General features: G+C 37.9%; 1 protein-coding gene across 1 annotated transcript in view; it reads right to left on the bottom strand.

Annotated features, from left to right (window-relative positions):
• Positions 1–673: 673 nt before the first annotated feature.
• Positions 674–23,959, bottom strand: part of rtn4rl1a (reticulon 4 receptor-like 1a) — a 121,229-nt gene continuing 97,943 nt past the window's right edge. The window contains exons 2-3 of the mRNA XM_084103869.1: positions 6,661–7,112; positions 674–3,871 (exon numbers count right to left, since the gene is read on the bottom strand). Coding sequence (XP_083959995.1) covers positions 2,984–3,871; positions 6,661–7,112 — 1,340 coding nt within the window. The 3' untranslated portion in view covers positions 674–2,983. The remainder of the gene's footprint in view (positions 3,872–6,660; positions 7,113–23,959) is intronic.

Below are 23,959 nucleotides of genomic sequence, written 5' to 3'. Positions count from 1 at the left end.
GACTTTCAAACGTCTCTTTTTTTCATTAAAATAATTGAAGTTTCACTAATATTTTACATAAGCATAACAAGCATAAGCATAACAGGTCATCCTGACCTTCCATGTCAACCATTTTCTGGCCTGAGATAGTGTTGCTTTGTTCTGTAATGTTTATGTTATAGTACTTTTTTTGTGTGTGCAAGAAAGCAACTGAATGCTGTGGAAGCTATAGGCTCCAACCATAGGGGGCGCTATAGCAGGCGTTAGCATAAACTCATATTTTTCCACAGTCAGTTTTCTGTTTCAGATCAACTACTGTCATAGCGTAGCAACAGTTTAATTAGGCTTTACTATCTGTCTCTGTAACAGAATTCCCCCTCAGGGTTCAATAAAATATGTCTGTCTATTCAAAGATGTCCTGCATGTCCCTGAAGAAATTATGCTTATTTCCACTGTGTGTGAGAGTACGTAAAATATATGCAATTGAGAAAGCGCTATATCTTGTCTGTCTTTTATATTCAGAATTTAAATCAACCAAGTGATTTAATGTGAATTATTATGAAGTGTTTCTGCAGTAACGCCATTCAGAAATGAAAAGCTGTTTCTAGTGTGATCATGTCCCTGGTTAAACATCACCTGCTTTATACTTTGTTTTTTTTCAAGCAGAATCCAAACAAAGGCATCCAAAACCATCAGCGGTGAGACCACATTTCTCTTTAATGTTCTTTAGAAACAGATTTTGAGTGGTGTTTCATAACAGACAGAAAGTTTGAGTCATGAAAAAGGGGGGAATAAAGATGAAGGACAGACTGAGTGTTAACATGGTGCACTTGTTTGTTCAAAATTGCAATTTGACGACAATGTACAAAGAAAAAGTACATGAATACAAAATAACTTCATCCTTCCCCCGACAATGTTATACACACAGTCTTTTGTTAGTACGTGACATATTCTCAAACAAATAAATGTTCACAATGGACATGTCATTAACATTTTTATAAAGGTAAAAAGTCTTTAATGGGGACAAGTTAGAGGTGGGGAAAGTGCTATTACCCTACCTGTCCAGAGGGGGCTCTGTGATTTTTCATTGACGTTTGATATCTCAGATTTAGGATGTCAATTCAGACATGATTGTGTTCAATGGCTTAACAGTGGCAGAGGTCAGAGATGGTGAGTGACAGACATGCTTTTCTATGGCTTGCATGGATTAATCTGGATCACAAGGATTATTACCTCAGAACTTGCGTTGGCTTTCTGGAACTGTTCAGTTTGTACTCTTAAAACCTGAATGGGAAATGGCATTTTTGGGCCATGGTTTCCCTCTGGAGTTTCTAATGGGTTTTCAGAAGGTAGTTTTTGATTTATGAGTAAAATAAAGCCTGTGGTCACCATTATATTTGTCACATTTTGTTCTATACCATAAATTTACATTTTTTTTACAAACGCTCAGTTGCTAACAAGTGGCTACATAAGGACTACAGTGGTTGTTTGGCCCATCAAGCATGCAAACTCACATTCTTGTGGTACCTGTAGTTGTAGTCCCTATCTAGCTACGTATTTACAAAGTTAACTTATTTATAAAAAATAAACAGTTTACAACAGTTCATGTTGCAGGTGTGACGATGTAACTTATGTACGAAGAACAAGTCTTTTCACATTATTGTTAAAATCCCAAAAGGGCCATTTTCATCTGTTGCTCTACATGAGAGATGTGTCTGCTCCTTTTCTCAGTGTTATTTATATGTCGTCAAGAAAGTCTAAATGTTTGAGATGTTTGCCCTCCTCCATAGCGATTTAAATCAAAAACTGCTATTCCAGAAACCCGTAGGAACTTCCTTAGGGAATCTATGGCTAATTAGTCCTCCAGTTTAGCCTCAACATCATAACTCTGAACAGCTCTATTTCCCCCTTTGTGAGACATTTCATTTCCCCAAACTGTGTCATGTGCAGATACTAATGTAATGTTGTTGTTTCCCTTCTAGGTTAGCACATTATTGCAGCTGAGTAACAGATAACACATGAGGCTTTTTGCATGAGCTCCACTTGACCTTTTCATGTCTTAACTTTTTTCTTCCAGTTTTTATGCAAAATACTATCTTAAGGGCACAATCAACGAATAACAACACGCACAAACCCAGAGCCATCCCATAATCCTTCATAAACTCTACTTTTTCTCTCACTGACCTTAAAGTATGCCAGCATAGCAGCTTCAGAACAGTAGAATGCTAATTCACCATTTGACAACGAACAACAACTTTTGGTTTTGTTGGACTAACGTGCTAACCCTGTTAGCATTTGTTGGGGCTGTGTGAACCAGCTTTAATGTGCGAATATTGCAAATGCAACCATTTTTCTTATATATATGTAAAAATAAAAACTCATAACTAACACAATCCCTCTCCTGGGTTGTCATTTTTATCCTGTCTGGTGCTAAAGTTGTTGACAACAACCCTCCCACAGAGACCGCAGAGATGCTAACACATTAGTGCAGCAGTTCCACGTACATTTGTGTAAATGGTATGTTTATGTATTTAGCTCACACTCCCCTCCCCTCTGGGCTGCAGCCTGCGTTCAGGTCGAAGGTAAGGACAAGGATTTGGAGGTTTTAATGGTGGTAAGCTTGACCACAAAGGGCTGCTAATTATTCTGCAGAGGTGCGATGTACAACTGAATGTAGTTAATAAATGCACAATATATGTTTATTTTTTTACTGAATATGCCCTGGTAAATCAGCAGCAACAGGGAATGGTGTAAAAATGGTGATGATCGAGGAGTAGTCCATTTAGTGTCCCTCTCTCGCCCACAAACTCCAGAGTGTCTTCGCATCTCCGGTTTAATTCTAGGCCCGTAAGTCCTCTGTCCCTCAAAAGGGGCTCGCTGACGTACACAGGTACACACACACACACACAAACACACACACATTCGCACACTGAAGTGTTGGAGCCAGAGTAGACAGAGGGCTACGTTTTCTTCGGTAAAACCATTTGTACAGGCTTCCACAGGCTCAGCGGAAAATAAGGGCAGTGAGACACACCAATAAGTAAAGAGGGCTGATGAAATAAGGTGCCAAGAGGGACGTCGCCCTGCTGCTGTTTGTTCTTTGCACATTACTAGGGGGCCCCACCGAAGTCCGTGGGATGCACTTGTTCTTACGTCTTGGCTTTGACTGGTCATATTTGTCGCCCGATTCCTTGTTGGTTAAATCCTTTAGGTTATACACCTCATTCGGACCATTGCCCTGTCGGGTGCGATGCCTTGTGCAGTTCCTGTTGCGTCCCGACTTGGGCGGTCGAGGGAGCGGCGACGGGGAGGTGGGGTAGTATTGATCCTGATGTGGCAGGTGAGGATGATGATGATGATTGTGTGATCGGTGATGATGATCTTTCTTCAGCGACACCCCCACGTCCCCCTGGCTGCTGGATTTGCTCTGGTGGAGCGACTCCGAGCCCGTACAGGAGGGAAGCTCTTCTTTTGTCAGCCGTTTCAGATCCTTTCCCGCCAGCTCCGGTGGAGCCACGCATATTAATGAGGAGGTGGAGCCACGGAAGCGCCGCAGCCAATCCCAGAGCGGCACGGCCTTGCAGTCGCACTCCCAAGGGTTGTCGTTGAGACGCAGGTACTCCAGCGCCGGCAGCTGAGTCAAGCTCTCGGCTGGTAGCTCAGGTAAGGAGTTGTTGAACAGGTAGAGAGTCGTCAGGCGCCGCAGGTCATGGAAAGCCTGTTTGTGAACCCACTGGAGCCGGTTCTGATGCAGCAGCAAGCGATCGAGGGCCCCTAGGCCACGGAAAGTGTTCTGGTGGAGGCTCCACAGCCGATTTCCATGCAGAAATAGATGGCTGAGATTCAGCAGATCAATGAACATGTCATCTTCAAGAAACTCCAGCTGGTTGTTCTGCAGAACGCCAAAATAAACAGCAACAGTCAGTAGCGGGCTCAGAAAAAGCAAGTCACAGATATGAATATACAAAGCAATCAGTTTTTGTCTTTTGATGAAATGTCCTGTTAAATTTAGTCAATCTTTCATGCGTAATCATTAGTTTTAGTCTGTTTACAAAAATAGCTCAATCAAATTTTAGTTTAAAATGGGTTATTTATCATATTTTTTTTTTTATTTCTGCGAAATATAAGAAATGTTTTTGTTGTTGATGAGATTAGATGATGTTGATGAGATTAAAACTACAAATCATCTTAAGAAAAACACCAAATCAAATCTTGCGAATGCTTCTGTGTCCTCTTCATAAAGGCAGTTCAAAGATGACTCTTTATATTGGATATATTAGATTTTCCCTTTTCATTTATATTTCTGTTATAAGAATCTTTTTGAAAATCCAAAGTGCCTTTAATGCATTGTGCTCTCAGGACAATGTATTGAAGGTAAATATATATTTGCATGGATTGGAGAGTGATTAATATTGTGAATTTATTTGTATATAATTGTTATTCGCACATGCCAAACAACCCCTCACAGTAATCCTTCCTCATCTGTATGGTTCTTTTTTTTATCAGGTTTTGAGCTATATGAGAGGCTAAACACTGTGAAATTGGGACGAAACAAGCCGAGCGTAAAGCACTGTATGTTCAGGTGGAAGGTACTGTACAGTTTTGTCTGCTATCCTTGACATATGTTGCTTCCAGAATAGAACATTTTAGATAAGAAAATGTGTATGTATGTATATGTCAAGAATAACAGACAAAACTGTACAGTATATATATATATATATATATATATATATATATATATATTTATATTCAGCTGTTTGTTTTAAAAAATTAGGTCTGCCAATTTAATAATATATGTGAAATGCATGCTATATGTATGGCACTTTTATGTCAAACTTTTTAGATTACAGTATATTTATATTTTTTGATACCGTTTTTCTACTATGTAGACCAGATATATTAACCGAAATACCCATAACCTTGTGCATATGCTTATGAAACCTCATAAAAGGTCAGAAACATTTAACCTTAAACATAAATCAAATTTCAAGAGCCCTGAGTCCGTAATGTTCTTTGCCCCTGAAGAGTATGATACCTTTTTGACATTTTCATTAGAACGAAATATTATCTCTGGTCATCATTTTAGTGCAGCACTTCTTGCTGCCAAGGCTGATATTGAACATTTTGAGCAGATCTTATCTGGATTTATTTGGCAAGTCAGATGATTCCTAAGCAATGGTTCAAACCGGGAGCACTGCCAATCTAAAAAAAAAAAAAAGTATCCATTCAAGAGGGCATTTTTGCTTCCTTAAAAACGCTATTGTATCCAGTCAGATTTCTTAAAGTGTCAGCACAAATGTGCCAAGCATCTTATAAATTCACACTCAATTTGGCTGAGGAGGACCTAAATATGATATATTTACACAGAACGTCAGACCTAGCAGCACATCAGATACATTAATATGAGGGAAAACAGGAATCTTAAATGGTACTACTACTGTAACTATTTCAGTTCCATTGTTCCATTCTCTATAGATGAGTCATTTTGTGCAAAAGGTGCCATTTCCAGTTTCACAAGGGCATTTTTCTTATTTTCAGCATTCTATGGGGCAAATGTGTTCATGTTAAAGGGATAGTTTATCAAAAGATGAAAATTCTTTCATTAATTACTCACCTTCATGTCGTTTCAAACCTGTAAGACATTCGCTCATTTCTGGAACACAAATTATGATCTTTTTTTATGAAATCTGAAAGCTTTTTCTGTCCCTCCATAGACAGCTACGCAACTACCATTTTGACACTTCAGTTCATAAAGAGATTGTAAATCTAATCCTTATGAATTTGAGCGGTTTAGTCCACATTTTCTAAAAAGATTGAATGAGAATAAAAGCCTAAATTAAATCTGTTCATCATATAAAGCAATCGAGTCTCTTCCGTTCAATTCATATGCGGTCTATAAAAACTTTTTAAAGCGTCAAAGTGTCAGTTGAGTAGCTGTCTATGGAGGGACAGAAAGCTCTCAGATTTCATCAAAATGATCTTCATTTGTGTTCTGAAGATGAACGAAAGTCTTGCGGGTCTAGAACAACATGAGGGTGAATAATTAATGACAGAATTTTCATTTTTGGGTGAACTATCCCTTTAATAAATTGTAATGTGCCATATTAGTCTAAATTAAAACATTTGGTAACACATTCACTATTAACTATTACCATGCATGACTGTTTATTAGAACTTACAAAACACATATTAATGCCTTATTCTGCATGACCATATTCTACATCCCTGAACCATAAACATAACCACTACAACAACTACCTTACTTACTGTCAATAAGCAGTTATTAGGAGTTTATTCTGAGAATACTGTTAATAGTGAATGTGTTCCCTAATCTAAAGTGTTACCAAACATTTTAATATTATTTGATATTATATATTTAAAAAAAATATGCCTTCAGAAATTTGACATGGCTTAATTTGAAATTTCAGAATTTATAAACATTTATACTGCTAACTTAAGCTTTAAGCTTACTTTGCAGGTATAGTGAGGAGAAACTGGGGTTGTGACTTGTCAAATAAGGCATCCTTATGAATCTTGATGTTTTTATAAAAAAAGTACCTATAATAGCGCATAGTAAATGTTGACATCAGCTATTCCTTGTTAAAATTATAGTCTTGCGTATCTGCTGTATAAGAGGGACATAAATGGCACTGGTTTTTAAAATGTCTATTTTTTACCTACCTGTAAATAGAGATACTGCAGGTTGTGCAGCCCTTCAAATAACCCAGCAGGCAGAGTGATTAGGCCACAGTGGTAGAGGTGCAGAGCATGGAGTCGGGTCAGGCCCTGAAAGGTGTCAGAAGCCAAAGAGCGGAGGTGTTTGTTGTCTCCCAGATCGAGCTCCTCCAGGCGGGTGAAGCCCATGAATGTGGAGGGCTGGATATATGAGATATTGTTGGAGTAGAGCCAAAGCATGACGGTGGTTGGGCTGAAATGGCCCTGCAGCAATCGCTGGATCTTGTTGTTTTGCAGAAAGACTCGCTCGCTCTGGGCCGGGATTTCTTCTGGAACCACCAGGAAGTTGTGCGCCTGGCAGCTCACCGTGCTGGGAGAGTCGTAGCAGATGCAGTGACGGGGACACGCTTGGGTCAACTCTAAACCACACAGCACCAGGAGAAACTCCAGACCACAGCCTATGGAAACACAGAGACAAAAAAGATCATTCAATTAAATCAGTGCACATTGGAGTATTATGAATTTCCAGACTGGCTTATGCAGGTTAGTGTTGACTTTGATAGTCAAGATAACGCAGCCCAAAACACAACATATGCCGTTGAACAACTATTTCTAGTAAAGTTATCTTATTAAAACAGTATTACGGTTACCCATGGATCTGCAGAAATTCTACTGTATATGATTATAATTTTGTTTGATTGTCAAATTTAGAAATAATTAGAAAAGTCAAGGTCAAGAATTAACACCAACAAAAATGTGAGTGTAAACAAAGCTTTATATGATTAAATTTCAATTATATGATTGATAATCTGCAATGATGGGCTATTAATTCTATGTAGTATATTATGAATATCTGTATAGGTATACAAATCATTACGACCAGTTCTCTAGGATCAATTGATCTGAAAAGATCCGACTCAAAACAATGACTAATTTCTACTTCTAGAATATTACAGTAGGCCTATATCACATAGTATATTATATAATATATTATAGTATATTAAAAATACAGCAAACAATATAAACAATACTAGTCAAACTTTCTTAAATTTTTGTTTGTAATACATCACAGTAATTATTTGGATTTAGAATGATGTTAAAATAGGAAACGGGTAGCCTATTTTAAATTGTAATAATGTCACACTATTACTATTCTCAATATTTTTGATAAACTAAATGCAGCCTTGGTGAGCATAAGACATCCATCCATCCATCCATCCGCAGGAGTACAAAAATAATCAGGGCATGTGATATTCATTTTCCGCCTATATCTATAGCCATCTCTGAATATACCCGATCCGCGAGGCTGAACTTTAAAAGCAGAAAATCAATGTTAAAGGTTACAGAGGAATTAAATGCAAGCACACATGAGCATTTTTTGTGTGTGTGTGTGCATGCAACAGATCAGAACAAAAACCTCCTTGAAAGAAAAAAATATGCATGTCTGAGGGTGAGAGAAAGAAAGGGAAGGAATAAGAATACATGATAAAACCATGAGGATGAGGTTGTGATGATGGGCGCTGTTGTACAAGTGAACGTTAGTGGCTCAGCATTGATTCGCCTCTTGATGTCGAATTGAAATGGGAATGAGAGAGAGGTTTCGAGGTGCACCGTAGTGGGAAGTGTTTTGAGGAAGAGATGGAATACATTTCGGGTGCACAAAAACTAAAAAGGATCAGTTTGCTAACAGAGACTGAGAGAGATTGATACTGACAGAGACAGTAAACTTGCGCAGAGAGCTGAGTGATGTGGCATAATACAGGGTGTTCTGACACTGATATGAAACATTACTATTCTCTCACACACTCTCACCAGCAGGAAGCGTGACAGGAAACTGTTGTTTAAACCATGGGTAGTATTAAAAAGACAGTTCACCCAAAAAGGAAAATTATGTCATAATTTTCTCATCCTTTGTTGTTCCAAATCGGTGACTGACTTTCTTCCGTGGAACACAAAAGGAGAAGTTTGGTAGAATTATTCTAGTCAATAAAATGAAGGAACACTGAGGCTTTCAAGCTTTAACACCATTAAATCATCATAAAAATATAGTTAGTACAATTTGCATAAAGTTAATCGTACCCCCGAGTGGGCCATTAACCAGATTGAGATCGAGAACTCCAAAATCATATCAGTGCAGTTCAAAAAACAAATCATCCAGACCACTTCTGCAAGCTGGATTGATCAATTCATTATGAAGAATAAAAAGAATGAGTTGTTCTTGAATCACGATCTGTTCTTTCATGAATGAGCCAAGGAGAACTAGGGCAGATGTTGAGATTTTAAGTGACTATAATGACAATTTGTTTATTTGTAATTAATTTTATAATTATTCCAAGTCTTCTGAAGACACATTTCATAAAGACCACTTTATAGTGCGTTTATGGTGCTTTATTGTCTTTTTTATAGCTTGAAAGCCTCAGTCACCCTTCATTGTAACAGCATGGAAAAGAATGCAGCTTAATTCTTCAGAATTGTCTTTTTGTGTTCAACGAAAGAGAGGAAGAAAGTCATACCACTCTGGAATGCATGAGTAAATGAAGATGTTCATCTTTTGGGTAAACTAGTCTTCTAAGCTTGTTTAGAAGCGATGTCAGGTCATTATATTCATATTGCGTGTGTTTGTACATGCCTAGACATACATGATTGTGTTTATTTAAGATTACAGTGATCTCCTCTGTATACACGCCCTTAACGGATGACCTTTTTCAAGCAAGCTTTGTTTCAAACAGCACCCGGTGCCTAATACAGCGTGAAATCTCACACAGCCTCGAATGACATGTGTAATCCTTCGCATTTAAATGTTTGCATTTCTGTTTGACACCAGGCTTTTTCTGTGACATTTTCCTCTCCTGAATGTTCATTTTGCTTTATCTTTATTACAGCAGTCCAACAACGGCAACAAAATTATACTCTTTGGCCGGTGAAGTGAAGTGTATTCTTCTGAAAATGAACGTTGAATACACAGCTCTATTGCTGGCAGTATGAATAAAATTTGTCTGAGGATTCTCTTTATTTGATTATGAAAATGGACTCCGGTCAAACCAGCGGGTATTACCATGCTGTATTACACCTGAATAACTCTTCTAGACAGTGTGTCTCTTTATCTCATTCTGTAGGTTTCTCTGCCTCAATGCGCGCACACACACTCCACGTAATGCACAGGAAGGGCCGGCGAGCATGAAAACAGTCATTTAGAAGCGTTAGATTACTAACACTTAAATAAAAGGTCAAAGCACGTCGTCTTTTCCCCTGAAGCAAATGAAAATGTATTTGAGTATCAGTTCTACGGGTTACAGAAAGGTTAAACAGCCCTGATTAAAGACCGCCTGACATCATAGCACCTGCTGGCGAGAACTAGCATCCATTAACTGTCCGGAAGAATTTCAAACAATTTGAATTTTACCCTTTGGCCAAAGATCATTATTTTACTAGTAATGAAAGCTCAAGATTGAATTGATTTGCTGAAAGCTGGTATTTTTATGCTATTTATAATGAATTTGCAGTTGAAAAGGCTCTGAAAGGCACATTTTCTGATGGGGTAATGCAAGTCATTTTAGGGTTTGCTAACTAGCAGGCCGATTGAAATGCTTGTACAATGCTTTTGCAGATTTTTTTTCTTTGCAAAAAAATAAAATAAATTAACACATTTATTCAGCAGAGACTTTACTGAACTGGTTGAACGCGACAGTTAAGACATTTAACTATGTATGTTTATACATACATATGAAACTGATAATGTTTCAAAAGATTCCCATTTCAAATAAATACTGTTAAAGGTCCCGTATTATGCCCCTTTTCACAAGATGTAAAATAAGTCTCTGATGTCCCCAGAGTGTGTATGTGAAGTTTCAGCTCAAAATAATAATTTTTTTACAGCATGTTTAAATTGTCATTTTTTGGGGCTCAGAAAAACGCGCTGTTTTAGTGTGTGCCCTTTAAATGCAAATAAGCTGCTCCTGGACGACCCAGGGGGCGGAGTCTCACGAGCTCGCGCTCAGTCTCTCAGGACAATTTCATCTCACGGAATGATGATAATATCAGAAACTCTCAGTAATGGTGTTCATTTCGAGTCGGACAATAATGCCTACAGAGTCAGAGTGCTGTATAGAGATGGAACAGGTATAGTTTAGTAGTTTAATTACGGTTATTATAACGTATTTGTCATCTGCTTGTATGTATCCATTATTTAATAATAGCCTACAAGTCTGCTGTTTCGGACCAGGTCCGAATGATGATCAAACATATACTGATGAGTTTAATAAAGTTTATTGTACATCACACAAAAGATGAAGCGTCAGTTTTACTTCAGAAAATCACCGTAAGAGCTGAGTAAACACAGTAAGTTATAGAGGGATGTAGTCCAAACGGGCCGTTTGATGTAGGCGACTTCTGTTAAATAAAATATCTCGCTTGGCATTGAACTTTGAGCTTTATAATTTTACAGATATTATTTATACTCTAACAACAACATTACACACTAACTAAAGTTTGAAACATGGGATCACGAAGAACGGGACCTTTAAAGCCTCCCAATAATTGTATCCCTCAAAACTTTTTGATCACCAAAATTACATATTTAAACATTTTTTCCTTGAAAAAAATCTGCATGCCTTAAATAGCTTAAATGTAACTACACCCTTGCCTCATTTAGTACATGCGGTTCAAAGAATATGCAAATTAGCCCCACCTCCACTCACTCACACCAGCTCAGAGATCCACTCGTTGACGATCACATGTTGACCTGATTGGTTACAGGGTAGTTTGTGACGTCAGAAACACCAGCGATTTTTGGTTCTTCGTCTTTGGTTCACCGCAGTTTTAAGGAGAAAATACTCAGCAATGGTGCTGACTTATGAATTTACACATGGTTTGTCTTTAACATTAAAAGCTTAATTTTCACCACAGGGGTCTTAATCAAAGAAAACCTAAAGAATGCATCACTGTTTCCACAAAAATAAAGCCTTTTATATATTATACAAACCAAAAGTTTGTACGGTAGTGTATAATAGTATGAAACTGAAACTATACATTAAAAAATGTATTGTTCTATGTGTGTGTGTGTGTTTTAGTTAATTTAGGTTCATAGAGCAAACTGTTCAATCTACTAGTTTTCCATTAGCCTATATGCCAATGTTAAATTATGCATTTTTATACATTTTAATTATAGGTTTTTAGTGTCACAAAGTCATGTCAGCATGTTAGAGCATGTTAAATACATCCTTATTTCACAATGATCGTCACTAATCCTACTTTTCCCATTTAATAACTACATCACTTCATTTATCCTTTCTTCATACCCATTTATTCCCTTTCTCTCTCTTTCTCTTATGTCTTTTTGACTGGATTTCAGTTAGTTGCATATGTAATTGGGATGTTTTATCTGTCAGCATAGTGACTTTTTTAAGTATGTGGTTGTGTGCTTTTTATGTACTTGTTTATTGTCCGTAGACTTGAAAATGCACACAAATCTTTGAATCCATTGTCATTTGTTTTCATTTTTATTCGCTCTTCCATAATGACCCTCTCTGATTTTTCTCTCTTATCACATAACAGAGGCTGCAGAAATCCCTCGTTGTTCTGGGAGGCAAAGAAAAACCTTCCGGTCACCTCTCGCTCTATTCCTATTCTCATCCCCCCCCCCCTCCCCTCTTCGTCTCATACATTTGGATTATAACTCTGGTAGATAATAAGTGCATTAAATATATTATGATGTCTCTTCTCATTAGCAAGATCCAGCCACCAGGGCCCCTACCGTTTGGGCCCTAGCTATCAAATTCACTGAGAAAATGTCCTTTTATTTCCACTGAGGATATTTCCCGTCACAGCAGAAATATTGTGTTCATGTCAGCTGTAAGTAGACTCATGCATAGAAAGCTCAACAGAATTCAAATACACGTCCTTTAAGTTCTGCATTTTCTACGTCCCTTGTTTGTTTGTTGAATAAATATTTTGATTAATCTGAATATGCAATCAGCTACCAATATGTATGTAGTGTACCAACACAATCTCATGGTAATTCATAACTATTTCACATTTTGGCAAAATTGGTGGCTATCGTGTGAATCCATACAACCTCATTTGTACGTTTTCAAACGATCTGCTTGCGCCCCAGTGGCAGTTATGTTTAGGGGTGGACCTTCATCACTTGCTTTTTCTAATAATCATACGTTTTCGTATGATTCACATCGCCATCTCGTAACAGTAAAGTTGTCCCGTGAGATCAGGTTGAGTGTTTAGTATAAAGGAGCGGTCACTTTAGCGAATTTTCAACGGAAAAATAGTTAATTGTCTATTGTCAATAGTGTATCGAAGTATGAAGCACAGATCATACAGAAGTCATTTTCAAACCAAGCAGCTTTCCGTTGGTCAGCACGGTAAATTCACGGGACCAACTTGAAAATGCGAAACTGGGGATTTCTGTCAGAGATTTTGTCAGTGAAATGTTGTACACAAGTTACTTCAGCGAAATGGCTAAATAAAACACAAGTGACAGGCCTTTCAGTTCCAGTTCCCAGGGACCGTTAGTATTCCCAGTTTCGCTTAACACATTTCACAGTGTTTGATTTACGGCTAAAATTAGCATAGAAAATGGCTGCTATAGTAAGTTAAGCTCGTAATTAACTCAGGAACTTTCAGCTTAGATTGTATTCCTCCTCCTCTCAAGTGCGTCTGTCATTATGGATGTTATACATCAAACTACACATTTCGTTTTTTTACCCCGCAGGAGGCTGGTGTAACAGTGCCGAGAGTGGGTGTAGGCAGCGGTGACAGTCTGAATAAACGGCGGTGGGAGAGTGGACACACACAAGCTGGTGTAATGTTGTGCAGAATGACAGAGAAAAGATCCACACGGAGATGAATGACTACAGACTGGCAGAGAGAGTGCAGGAAGGTTGAAATAGCACAAAAGATCTGTCTGTGTTTGTGGGCCGTGCGGCACAAGGAGGTCTATAATAACTGGAGAAAGCTATCCATTAGAACGCATCTTACTGGCAGTTTTTTGGCTGGTGCATGTGATTTTGAAATCTGCTTATTTAAAAATTTGCTCATGGGAATTTAGCAGAAAGGTTTGTGAATGTCATGTGAATGGTGTAGTTACGCCTTCTAGCCAGCAGGGGTTAACTGGGCCATGCTAAACAGTCAAAGCATGTCCCTTGGTGTGACAGCACACCTTCTCAGTAAAGGATTGAGTAAACATCTCCGGACTCTGCCAGACCTATCGAATTGGCCGAAAAATGAGAACAGGATTCTGTCTGTGTGCCAGCATGTGCTGTTGTCTGTCAAAATGTCCCTCCATTTTAAACCACTCTTATTTCTTTCTATCTCGCTCTTGCTCTTGCTCTCTGACACGTCTATGTGAACGACACAATAAAACAAGATCGCTGCCATTACAATCAGCAAAGCTTTGCAAAAGTGCACGATTGATTTTTGATGACTGACAGCTTTGTTGATTATAATGGGAGCGATCGAGTTTTGTCAAGTTGTGATGCACAGATGTGTAGTGTTGCAGACACTCTATTTCTTTTCTTTCCACATGTACAGTATAGATTCTTGAGAAAGCTCAGATGGAACGTTTTACAGATGGAAAGAGCCAGGTCAGTTTGAAATTAAATGGAATATTTGTCATTTGTCAGTCAATTAAAATTTATCTTGAATTGGTGGACTGGATAAAAAAAAGTGTATTTGTTTTGTATATATATAATACACTACCATTCAAAAGTTTGGGGTCTGTAAGGTTTTATTGATTGTTCCAGGATTCAGTGTCCCATGATCCTTCAGAAATCATTCTATATGCTGATTTGTTGCTTGAGAAACATTTCTTATTATTATAGATAGTGAAAACTTGTTGTGCTGCTTAATATTTTTGTAGAAACCGTGATACAATATTTTCAGGAATCTCTGATTAATTGCATTTATTTGCAATAGAAATCTTGTGTAACATTTTTACATAAGTATATTTTATGTAAATATTTTACTTTTGATCAATTGAATGCGCCCTTCCTGAATAAAAGTATGGTCTGAGTACAAGGAACATTCCGTTATGCTAAATTATAAGTAACATAAGTAATACAGTAGCAGATATATGGTTGAAGGAGAGCAAAAGAAGTGATGTGAACAGCAATTTCTAACCAAATGGGAATGTGTTTATATATACAGTATGTGTCGCTATATATCTACTATATCTAGCACTAGTTATTTTATTTCTACAGTAACAATACAGCTTGATTCTCATTGTTATATGGAATATTTGAGTGAGCGAGTTGGTCAGATATCTCATCTTTTGTAAAGGAATTGTCTATTGTGTGTTTATTGCACAAAAGGTTCTATATCAGTGGTGCCCAGTCCAGCTCCTGGAGGGTCACTGTCCAGCACAGTTCAGCTCCAACCACAGTTAAACACACCTGAAGCAGCTAATCAAGCTCTTACTAGGACATACTAGAAACTTCCAGGCAGGAGTGTTGAGGCAAGTTGGAGCTAAACGCTGCAGGACAGTGGCCCTCCAGGAGCAGATTTGGACACCCCAGTTCAATTTAGTGCAAAAAGATCTTTAGATGATTAAAATTTTAATAAGAATTGTTCACAAAGTGGTTCTTCTATGGCATCTCTGTGAAAACCCCATTTTGGAACCTTTATTTTTAAAAGCGTAAGTGAGATTTAAGTGAGTATTATTATGGGTTGTATTTTGGGTCCGCTTCCGTCCCATGATGCCACACAGCTGATGTCTTGTTGCAGAGAGATTAATTGAAAGGCCGGTGCCAGGGACGTGTTACTGACTCTCTGCACTCGTCTGTCAGTACGTGTCTTTCCGTCCTTTCAGCAGTGAGACAGATAAAACATAAAGGCTCCTTTAATTTTTTTCTCATGTCTGAGTGAATAGACGAGCAGTCGTGTGCCGCTGCAGATGGACGGGCTGAGGCGATCGCATGCATATCAATGACAGCGCTTATGAGTCTTAATGAGAGGCAATACTGAACCTCGCTGTTTCTCTCTCGCTCACTCACTTTCTCCTTTTGTTCTGGACAAACTCAATTTCCTGCCCCTGTCAGCAGGAAGTGGGACGCTGTCTGTTTCTTTATCAGTGTGTCGTGTTATATGCTTATGGCAAGTGCTTTAGTATCATTGCGTTGTTTTGTCTACTGCATACCGAAAACAAATTAGGAGTTGCGTTGAATGACACAAGCGATTCAAAGGCAATCAACAGACTAAAAATGCATACCTAGCAAGACAGTGGCTCTTAAATGTATTTTTAAGTTAACAAATTGGACAAGTTAACAAATACCCTGACGATGCACTTAATTAACCGAAAAAAAAGAAAAAAAATGAAGTGTGGAATGTTGGACACTTCATTCCCTGACATAACAAAGGGGGAGGGGCTAGCAGACTCTGATGCTGGATGAAGAAATAACCTTATGAAATTCATACACTACTACACTGTTGAGTACACAGTGCATCATATGTGCATAGAGTAAAGTACTTCATTTGGGACACAACTCTTTTGACTGACTGTCTGTTTAACAGTGCCCGCTGTGTTCACTGTTTGCAATCTAAAGATTGATTAACTAATGGCACCATTTGAGTTTAGTCGGAAAACATTTGTAAGATAGAGTGTTGAAATAGCTTTCGCATGTATTTTTGTCACATTGTTTGTCTGGAAACCTGTTAGACTAATGCTGAATTTATACGATTGATACTTGTGAATCTGCCCACAAATTGTAGTTATAATTTGCCTGATTTGTGCTGTAAAATCAACTGCAATCTTGTATGAGGTATATGTGTGTTCATGTAAGAAAAAGGTGATTGAGAAATCAGACAAGATAAAAGAAATTCAGAATATGTACACACACAAAAAACACATTCAAAGGAAAAACACCAAAACTAACGGGGTTAAAACTTGTTTTTGAACTTGCAGAAATGACACTTTTGCGTGGATCATTTTAAGAAGTGTTGCCTCGTATTTTTAGAGCTAAAGCTGAGTAATAACTCTGAGGCGAATCTAATGTACTGTGTAAAGCTGATGTTCTTAACGCATGATGTCAAGCCCCACATCAAGATGGACCAAAAGTGACTACAGGCCACTGAGGTTCGTATACACTGAGCTGGATTATGTGCACACTTCTGGTTATAAATCGCCATGGATTGGGGAGAAAACCTTTCTGAACCCTTTTAGCACTGACTGGTTTATGCTTAAGTCTTACAAGCATCAGACCAGAGAAGCAGCACATACACATGCCAGCCCTCACGTTCTCATCTATGCCTCGTTTAACACAGGAAAATATTACATAATGAAATCAAAAGGCAATTATGAGCAACTTTCAGCATGCTAACACACAAGTCATTTTATGTTTTGTTTTATGTACATCATAAAGAAACAGATGTTTAATCTCCATTTACACAGTATTGTTGGAGTTTTGTTGGTCGCTGTCTGTTTTTCTACTGCAAGATGCTCTGATGTTATTCGTGGGCTGCACAAATGTCCATAACTTTAGACAAATGTGGTGTAATGAGAATGTCATTCCATTTTGACAATGAATAAAACAAGACATTCTGGTGGGGAAAGTGTGCAACATATCATGCACACGATGACTTATTAGCAATGCTAAATAGCGTGGTTTTCCATGAACCATAAAAAAAAACAAAAAAACATTATCCACGTGCAATGTGTGATATTTCTGAGGATCTATTGACAGAAATGCAATATAAGATCCATAACTATGTTTTCAGTGGTGTATAAAGACCTTACTTAATGAACCGTTATGTTTGTATTACCTTAGAATGAGTCATTTATATCTACATACCCGCGGGCACCCCCTTCTATGAAGGTCGACATATCGTGACATCATGTTTCTACCGTAGCCGACAGCGAACAAACAGCGCTACAGAGCACGTTTCGTCACTAACTTGAATGAGAAGCAGCAGAAAAAGACGCAGCAGCATACTCAGGTTGTCCCTGACTCTGCAAACGTGGAGAAAAACATGCTGTCTGAACGACGCCTCGGACATCGTAACGTTAGCTATTTCCCCTTACCTAGCTGCTTTGATGCTCTTATCCATAGCTCTTATACTAACTAGCATGGAAACAGGCTTTGGTAAAGTCAGTGAATAAAAGACTAACACAATGATGAACAAGTAAAAATAATCGCAATAACATGTGGTTTTACTGAATAATTAAGTAAATATAATTTAATATAAAATATAATATAAAGAAACCTCATTGCTTGACTTGCTACTCTCTGCTGACTCAGACGACGACATCTTCCGATCCTACGTCGGCCACCGTAGCTTCTCATTCGAGTTTGCAATTTGAAGGATTGGTCTTGAGTGACTGACTGTTTGCAATTCGCAAATCTCACCACTAGATGCCGCTAAAAATCACACACTGCACCTTTAACTTCTCAGTCTTGCCCACAAAAAGTTACAGGATCATATGTCCTCCAGTGCTTTTACTTCCACTGGTAGCTGTCACATCAAGTCACTTTTAATTTAAATAAAGTTAAAGAGACCTTTTACAAAGTCTTGATTTTGTTTTTGGGGTCTATTAGAATAGATTTTCAAAAAACACATAATTTTTCACAAATTTTACATTGTTGCAGCACCTCTGTTCCTTGTCTGTCAGTAACACTGTTTAGTTCCTGTCTCTATTTAGTTCCTTCTGAAAAGTGCAGTGTGCTCTAATTGGTCGGCTGAAGCAGTGTGTTGTGATTGGTCAACCGCTTTGTGCGTATTTCGTAAATGTCACGCCCCTTACCATAACTGTGTTAGATCTGGGGTTGAAAAAACAGCGTCTCTTGGACATGGCGACAGCACACTACTAACACACATTATCAATGTGACCGTTTTGCATCAAAAATGTGGCCAGAAGTTTTCATTTTCAATAGGAGTAACCAATTTTCATATAAAGTTTACAAATGGAAGACAGTGGCGCATAAACTCTTTCTTGCAAGATACTATGGCCATGATGGATGTTCATGTTACTGCAAGCGATTTTCAGTTCTATATGATTTATCTCTGCCCACATAGAGCGATATAATAAAAAATGTGAGGAAACTGTCAAAAATTGCATACCCTGAGTTTGATTCATGCATTGATAATCGCTCATCTTGTTCATGATATGATGTATTATGCTCAGCTGCACAAAAATTTCCCCTTGCAGAATGTTCATTTTTAGCAGCAAGAACTGATTCCTTGTCAAATCTGAATGACATCTTATTTTACATGCAATACATCCAATTTGGGATAAGATTTACAGCTACCAGTGACCAACCTTTGGTGATAATATCGCCGTCAGTGTGAATGGAGCATTAGACTTCATTATGCAGTTTATCATGAGAAAAAGAGACAAAGATTAGCAGGTCTTTGTAATTCTAGCTGATCTAAGAGTTTGCTGCTTTAGTTTTCTTGGAGAGAAGTGAGATAAAAGACAACAGTTAAGCAAGAGGAGGCAGAGTCAGAGCTCAAGGAACAGGAGGAAGACAGAGGCCTTGGTTTGACGAGTGTAATTCCTTTTCATTAGGCCTGTTCATATGGAGACTGGGAGAAAGGCGCCATTGATCCTGCTGTAATGTCTATTCATTAACTTCACAAAGCTGAACACTGCTAATCAGGACAGAGCTCTGTGTGTAGCCTTCATCTATCACTCTGTGTTTGCACACACACATAGACACTCATGCACACAAATAGAACAGTGTGAATTGATGTTTGTGATGAAAAATTAGTCAAAAACAGGGTCAAACAATAAATCAAAAACACTATTCTGTTAGGGTTGGGTGATATATACTGAATATTTACAATATTTGACATGAGTTTGGTGATATAAAACTGAGCAGCATTGTGAATATCGCAATGATCTTAATGTGTTTTTTATTTGCCCATTAAGTTTTCTAAAGACTGCGCCGTGAGCGGGTTTCATACCCCCTCCTTGTGTCATGACTATGAGAGCATTAAAACACATTTTAATAGCTTATCCATTTAAACAGCTGGAGTGTTTAATTCACTTTCACAATTTTTTTTGTACAGTTTTGAATTGGTTTGATTTCCGTTTAAGTTCTAAATAAAATAAGTACAATTATTTATATGTATTATTATATGTTATATATAGTGTATAATTTATTATTTATTATATCCATTGTATTGTATTACATAGTGATTATTATTTTATAATAATTGTTATGAATTATAATTATTATTTATGTATTACTATAAAATAAATATTAAGTATTCTTCCTTTGTGCTTATTTAGTGGAAAACAGTCCTTAATTATTTAACAAGTCTTAATAGAGTTGGGAATCAGTTTTATTTTTTTATTTAATTTAATCAGTTCAATTATTTATATTTTTTTATTATAAAATTATAATGCATAATTATTTATTATTTAAATTATTATTTATTATTATAAATAATATGAAATAAATAAAATCTCAATTAAGTATTCTTCCTTTATAATAAAAACCTATATAATATCGTCAAATAATGACCTGTATTGACCAGCTTTTTTGTTTTTGATCCCATTTTAAAAACCAAATACTTTTTGACTTGCTGACAATTGATTCAAAACACAAACTGCACAAGTAAAAATGCTTTTTCAATAGTTTTTTTCTTCTTCTTGTGTGTCATGGTGGGCTGTTTCAGACTGTTGCCCGACTCTTGTTTTAGCTGGAGTTATCTGGACCTTTGAGATAGCCACTTATCCCCTTGAATCCTCTACGTCTCAGGGCAATCCCACCCCACGCCACATGCCAACATCAAAGCCTCGAACGCCCTTGCATCATGCCAAAGACGGCCCACATATCGGCTGGTCTAACCATTTCTCTTTTCTAAAACATTTGGAAGGAGTGGATCACAATCCGTTGTTTTTTTTTTTTCTGATAGCTGTAGGGAAGTACAGGAGAGTTAGGACTCTTGGGAAAAAGCCACCCCGAAAACAGTCCAAAAATTCAGCCTGCATGGATGTGCAGCTTGAAGCTCAATTGTGCTCAAACATATATTACTTTGTATTCTCTATGAAAAGGTTGACTCTTGGGTAGGAGAAACTACAAACATTTGAAAAAATATCCATGCATTTCCCCTTTTTAAAGGCCACAGAGTATTCTGGACTGAACCTGATGGTCTTCTTTGTCTCACACTGATTGTTTTGCTTGTCTGAGTTGGGGAATGTGGCATTTAGAAGGAGGAATTTTGTGCTGCTGCACCAAGCGAGGAATGAACGTCTGCCCATTCAGCCGGCTGAAAAAGCAGATACGCCAGGGGGAATCGTGTAAGTTTGAAAAATGAAGCAGGGAATGTGAAGGTAAATGTCACTGTAGTGCATCAAGAGAAGACAGTGACAAAAGTGTCTAGAGAAAGGAGAGAACGTGGGAAAGTGAGACAACAGGGAGGCAGACAGGTATGTTTTCAAGCCTTAAAATGGTTGAAAATAAATTATCCTCATATTTTAAAGGTAAAGTGTGTAATTTCCCAGCCACAAAGAACTGCAAAAAAATAATGATTTTTTTTTTCCTCCCAAACACTCCGCTCTTCTGCCATTGGTCGGACAGTCAGATAGCCCCGCCCTACATTCTCACTCTCCTGGCTGAGTCAATATTGCTGTTGTCGGGCAGGTTGGGATACTCAAAGCTAGTAATGTTTTGAAAGCGCCAAAGAGACAGTGTTTAAATTTTGATTTAAACTAATTTTTTTTATATATATATATATATATATATATATATATATATATATATATATATATATATATATAGTTTTCTTTGCATATAAACCTGGCATAAATCATTTAACATAAAAAAATTACAACTTTAAAATTAGTGATAATAAATGATTATTATGTTTCAAAGGTAAAGTGTGTCTAGGCCAAGCAGCACCAAATGTTTTCCCAAACATGTTTCCCAAATACTCCGCTCTTCTACCATTGGTCCTGCAGTCAGATAGTCCCACCCAAAATTAACTTCACTGGTTGAGCCAATGTTGCTGTTGTCGGGCGGATTGGGATGCTCAAACAAACTGCAAGGTTTTGAAAGTCCCACAGAGACAGTGTTTACATTTTTTGGGGCGAATTAACTGACAATTGGCTTTAAAATGTTTTGTATTCTATCCCACCATTTTCGCCAGTATAATGTCATTGGGGAAGGGTGACTATGTCTTTCAAATTCAAATCCTTTCAAATCCTTGTCACTTGAGTCCAAAAGAGATGTTATACTACTCCACATCAGTGAAACGCGTGTCATAAACCATCAGCGCTGCATTTCTCTGTAAGACATATGAAAAATGCTCGAAGACAAGGCATCAAAATGATGCCATCTGTGGGAATTATTTTCTTGTGTTTATGACAATTATACTGTGAAGAGCCTGTCGATGGAAATAGTCTTCACTGAAATACTTTCAGCTTGCAAACTACTTCACAGAACAAAGTGGATTTTGACTCTCAGAAAGTTCTGACTGGCAAAACTGTGTTAAGGTCTTTAGTGTGTTGCTATGTGGTTGCTAGGGTGTTCTGGTTAGGTGCTTGTTTACTGCGACTTTATTACTGTTTACTACTGTTTATAGCGACCAAACACCTCCACGTTTTCCCTATTTAAATACAGTTACACGAGTAGTTACACGACCAAGTATAGTGACACAAAATAAAACGTGGCGCTTTTCTAAGCGGGTAAAAAGGATAACTATAATGTATGGCGGAATAGCACTTGGGAGCGGCGCAGTAATATCATCACTCCTGAAAAATCCTCTCCCCCTCTCCCCCTCTCCCTCTCACTTCTGTCATTAGAACCAACGTGACTTTTTACTGCGCCGAGTCGAAGTGCTCCCAAGTGCGATTCCGCCATACATACAAGTAAATTGTCTAATAATTTAAATGAGTTATTATAGCACAGTTTTCCTCAATAAGCCATGTGACTTTCACAATGCAGCAAGACTTGCCAAAGGTTAAAACTTAAGGTTACAGGTTTGCTGAAATCACTAAATGCTGTAGCTTTAGCAATAGTAATGCCTGTCTTAGCAAAAGATCGCTAATAGTGAACATCTGTCCAGTATTCGATGCAAAGCCACAGGCACTCTTGTGGAAGTCTCTGTTAGTGATGGCTGCTCTCACCCAGAGAAGCTTTCAAAACACAGTGAGTGGTCAATCAAACTGATGTCCGCCAACCAAACGGACCATCAAGCTTTCAAGCTTGTGTAATTGGAGCACTTTATGACCACATGGAGTGACCACAATGGCACCTATTGGGGCTCCTTGAGAGACTATGTTGAGACTATGTCAAGACTCTCTGTGTAATGAGTGATTCTCATATTGTCTTCTCCATTTCTGCTTTGTGCTCTCTTTCTTTGATCTTTATCATAACTGCCTTGTGACTGATCCCCGTCCCTTTAAAGGGGTGGTTGATTATGATTTCACTTTCTAAGTTTAGTTAGTGTGTAATGTTGCTGTTTGAGCATAAACAACATCTGCAAAGTTACAAAGCTCAAAGTTCAAAGCAAAGGGAGATATTTTCTTTTAAAGAAATTACTTTTTAAGGACTACAACAAACGGCTGGTAGGGACTACACGACATTCCTCCCGGGTTAGTGACATCACCAACACTAGAATTTACATAAACTCCGCCCCCTGAACACGATTATCAAGACAGAATATATCAATGACTAGAAGCTAACTACACATCAGCTACATAAATTCATCAATAACCATTCAGAAATGTCCTGTTGCATTCTACATGTTGTCACTTCTTCTTGAGTCTCTCCATCAGTGACTCCGTTGACATCATCTGACTCCGGTTTGAACATAAAAGGCTAAAAGTTTTTAAAATTTTAAGTGCATGAGGTAAAACGACACAAGCTGTTGAGCATGCTGCCCTCTGTGCCGGGAGCAGCAGCTCATTTGCATTTAAAAGAACAGGCACAAATGGTGCGTTTTTGCTCACCCTCAAAAAGTGTCAACTTTAGCATGCTATATAAAAATATCTGTGGAGTATTTTGAGCTAAAACTTCACATACACACTCTTGTGAAAAGGGCATTATACCACCCCTTTAATGTTTGTATGTGCATGGGAAAGATAGAAAACGTTTCTTTTTTATCCTTGCATGAGACAAAGTGTGTTAATGGATGGAGATGGAGTGCAGTCTGTCTCAAGGTTAATGGTTTGATGTTCTGTAATCTCCTGAATGTGGCGGCATTTCACCCTTACTGTATGTGTACCAGATGACTGATGTGTGTGTGTGTTGTGGAGACATTGGCCTTGTTCGAGAACTCTGAGGGGGGAATTTACTCAGAAAATGCTGTGTCACTAATAGCTTGTCATTTTAGCACCCGATTCACTTCAAGA

Source organism: Abramis brama, assembly GCF_963993115.1.
Source record: "Abramis brama genome assembly, chromosome: 25".
NCBI lineage: Eukaryota > Metazoa > Chordata > Actinopteri > Cypriniformes > Leuciscidae > Abramis > Abramis brama.
This window is presented reverse-complemented; position numbering and strand designations above follow the sequence as displayed.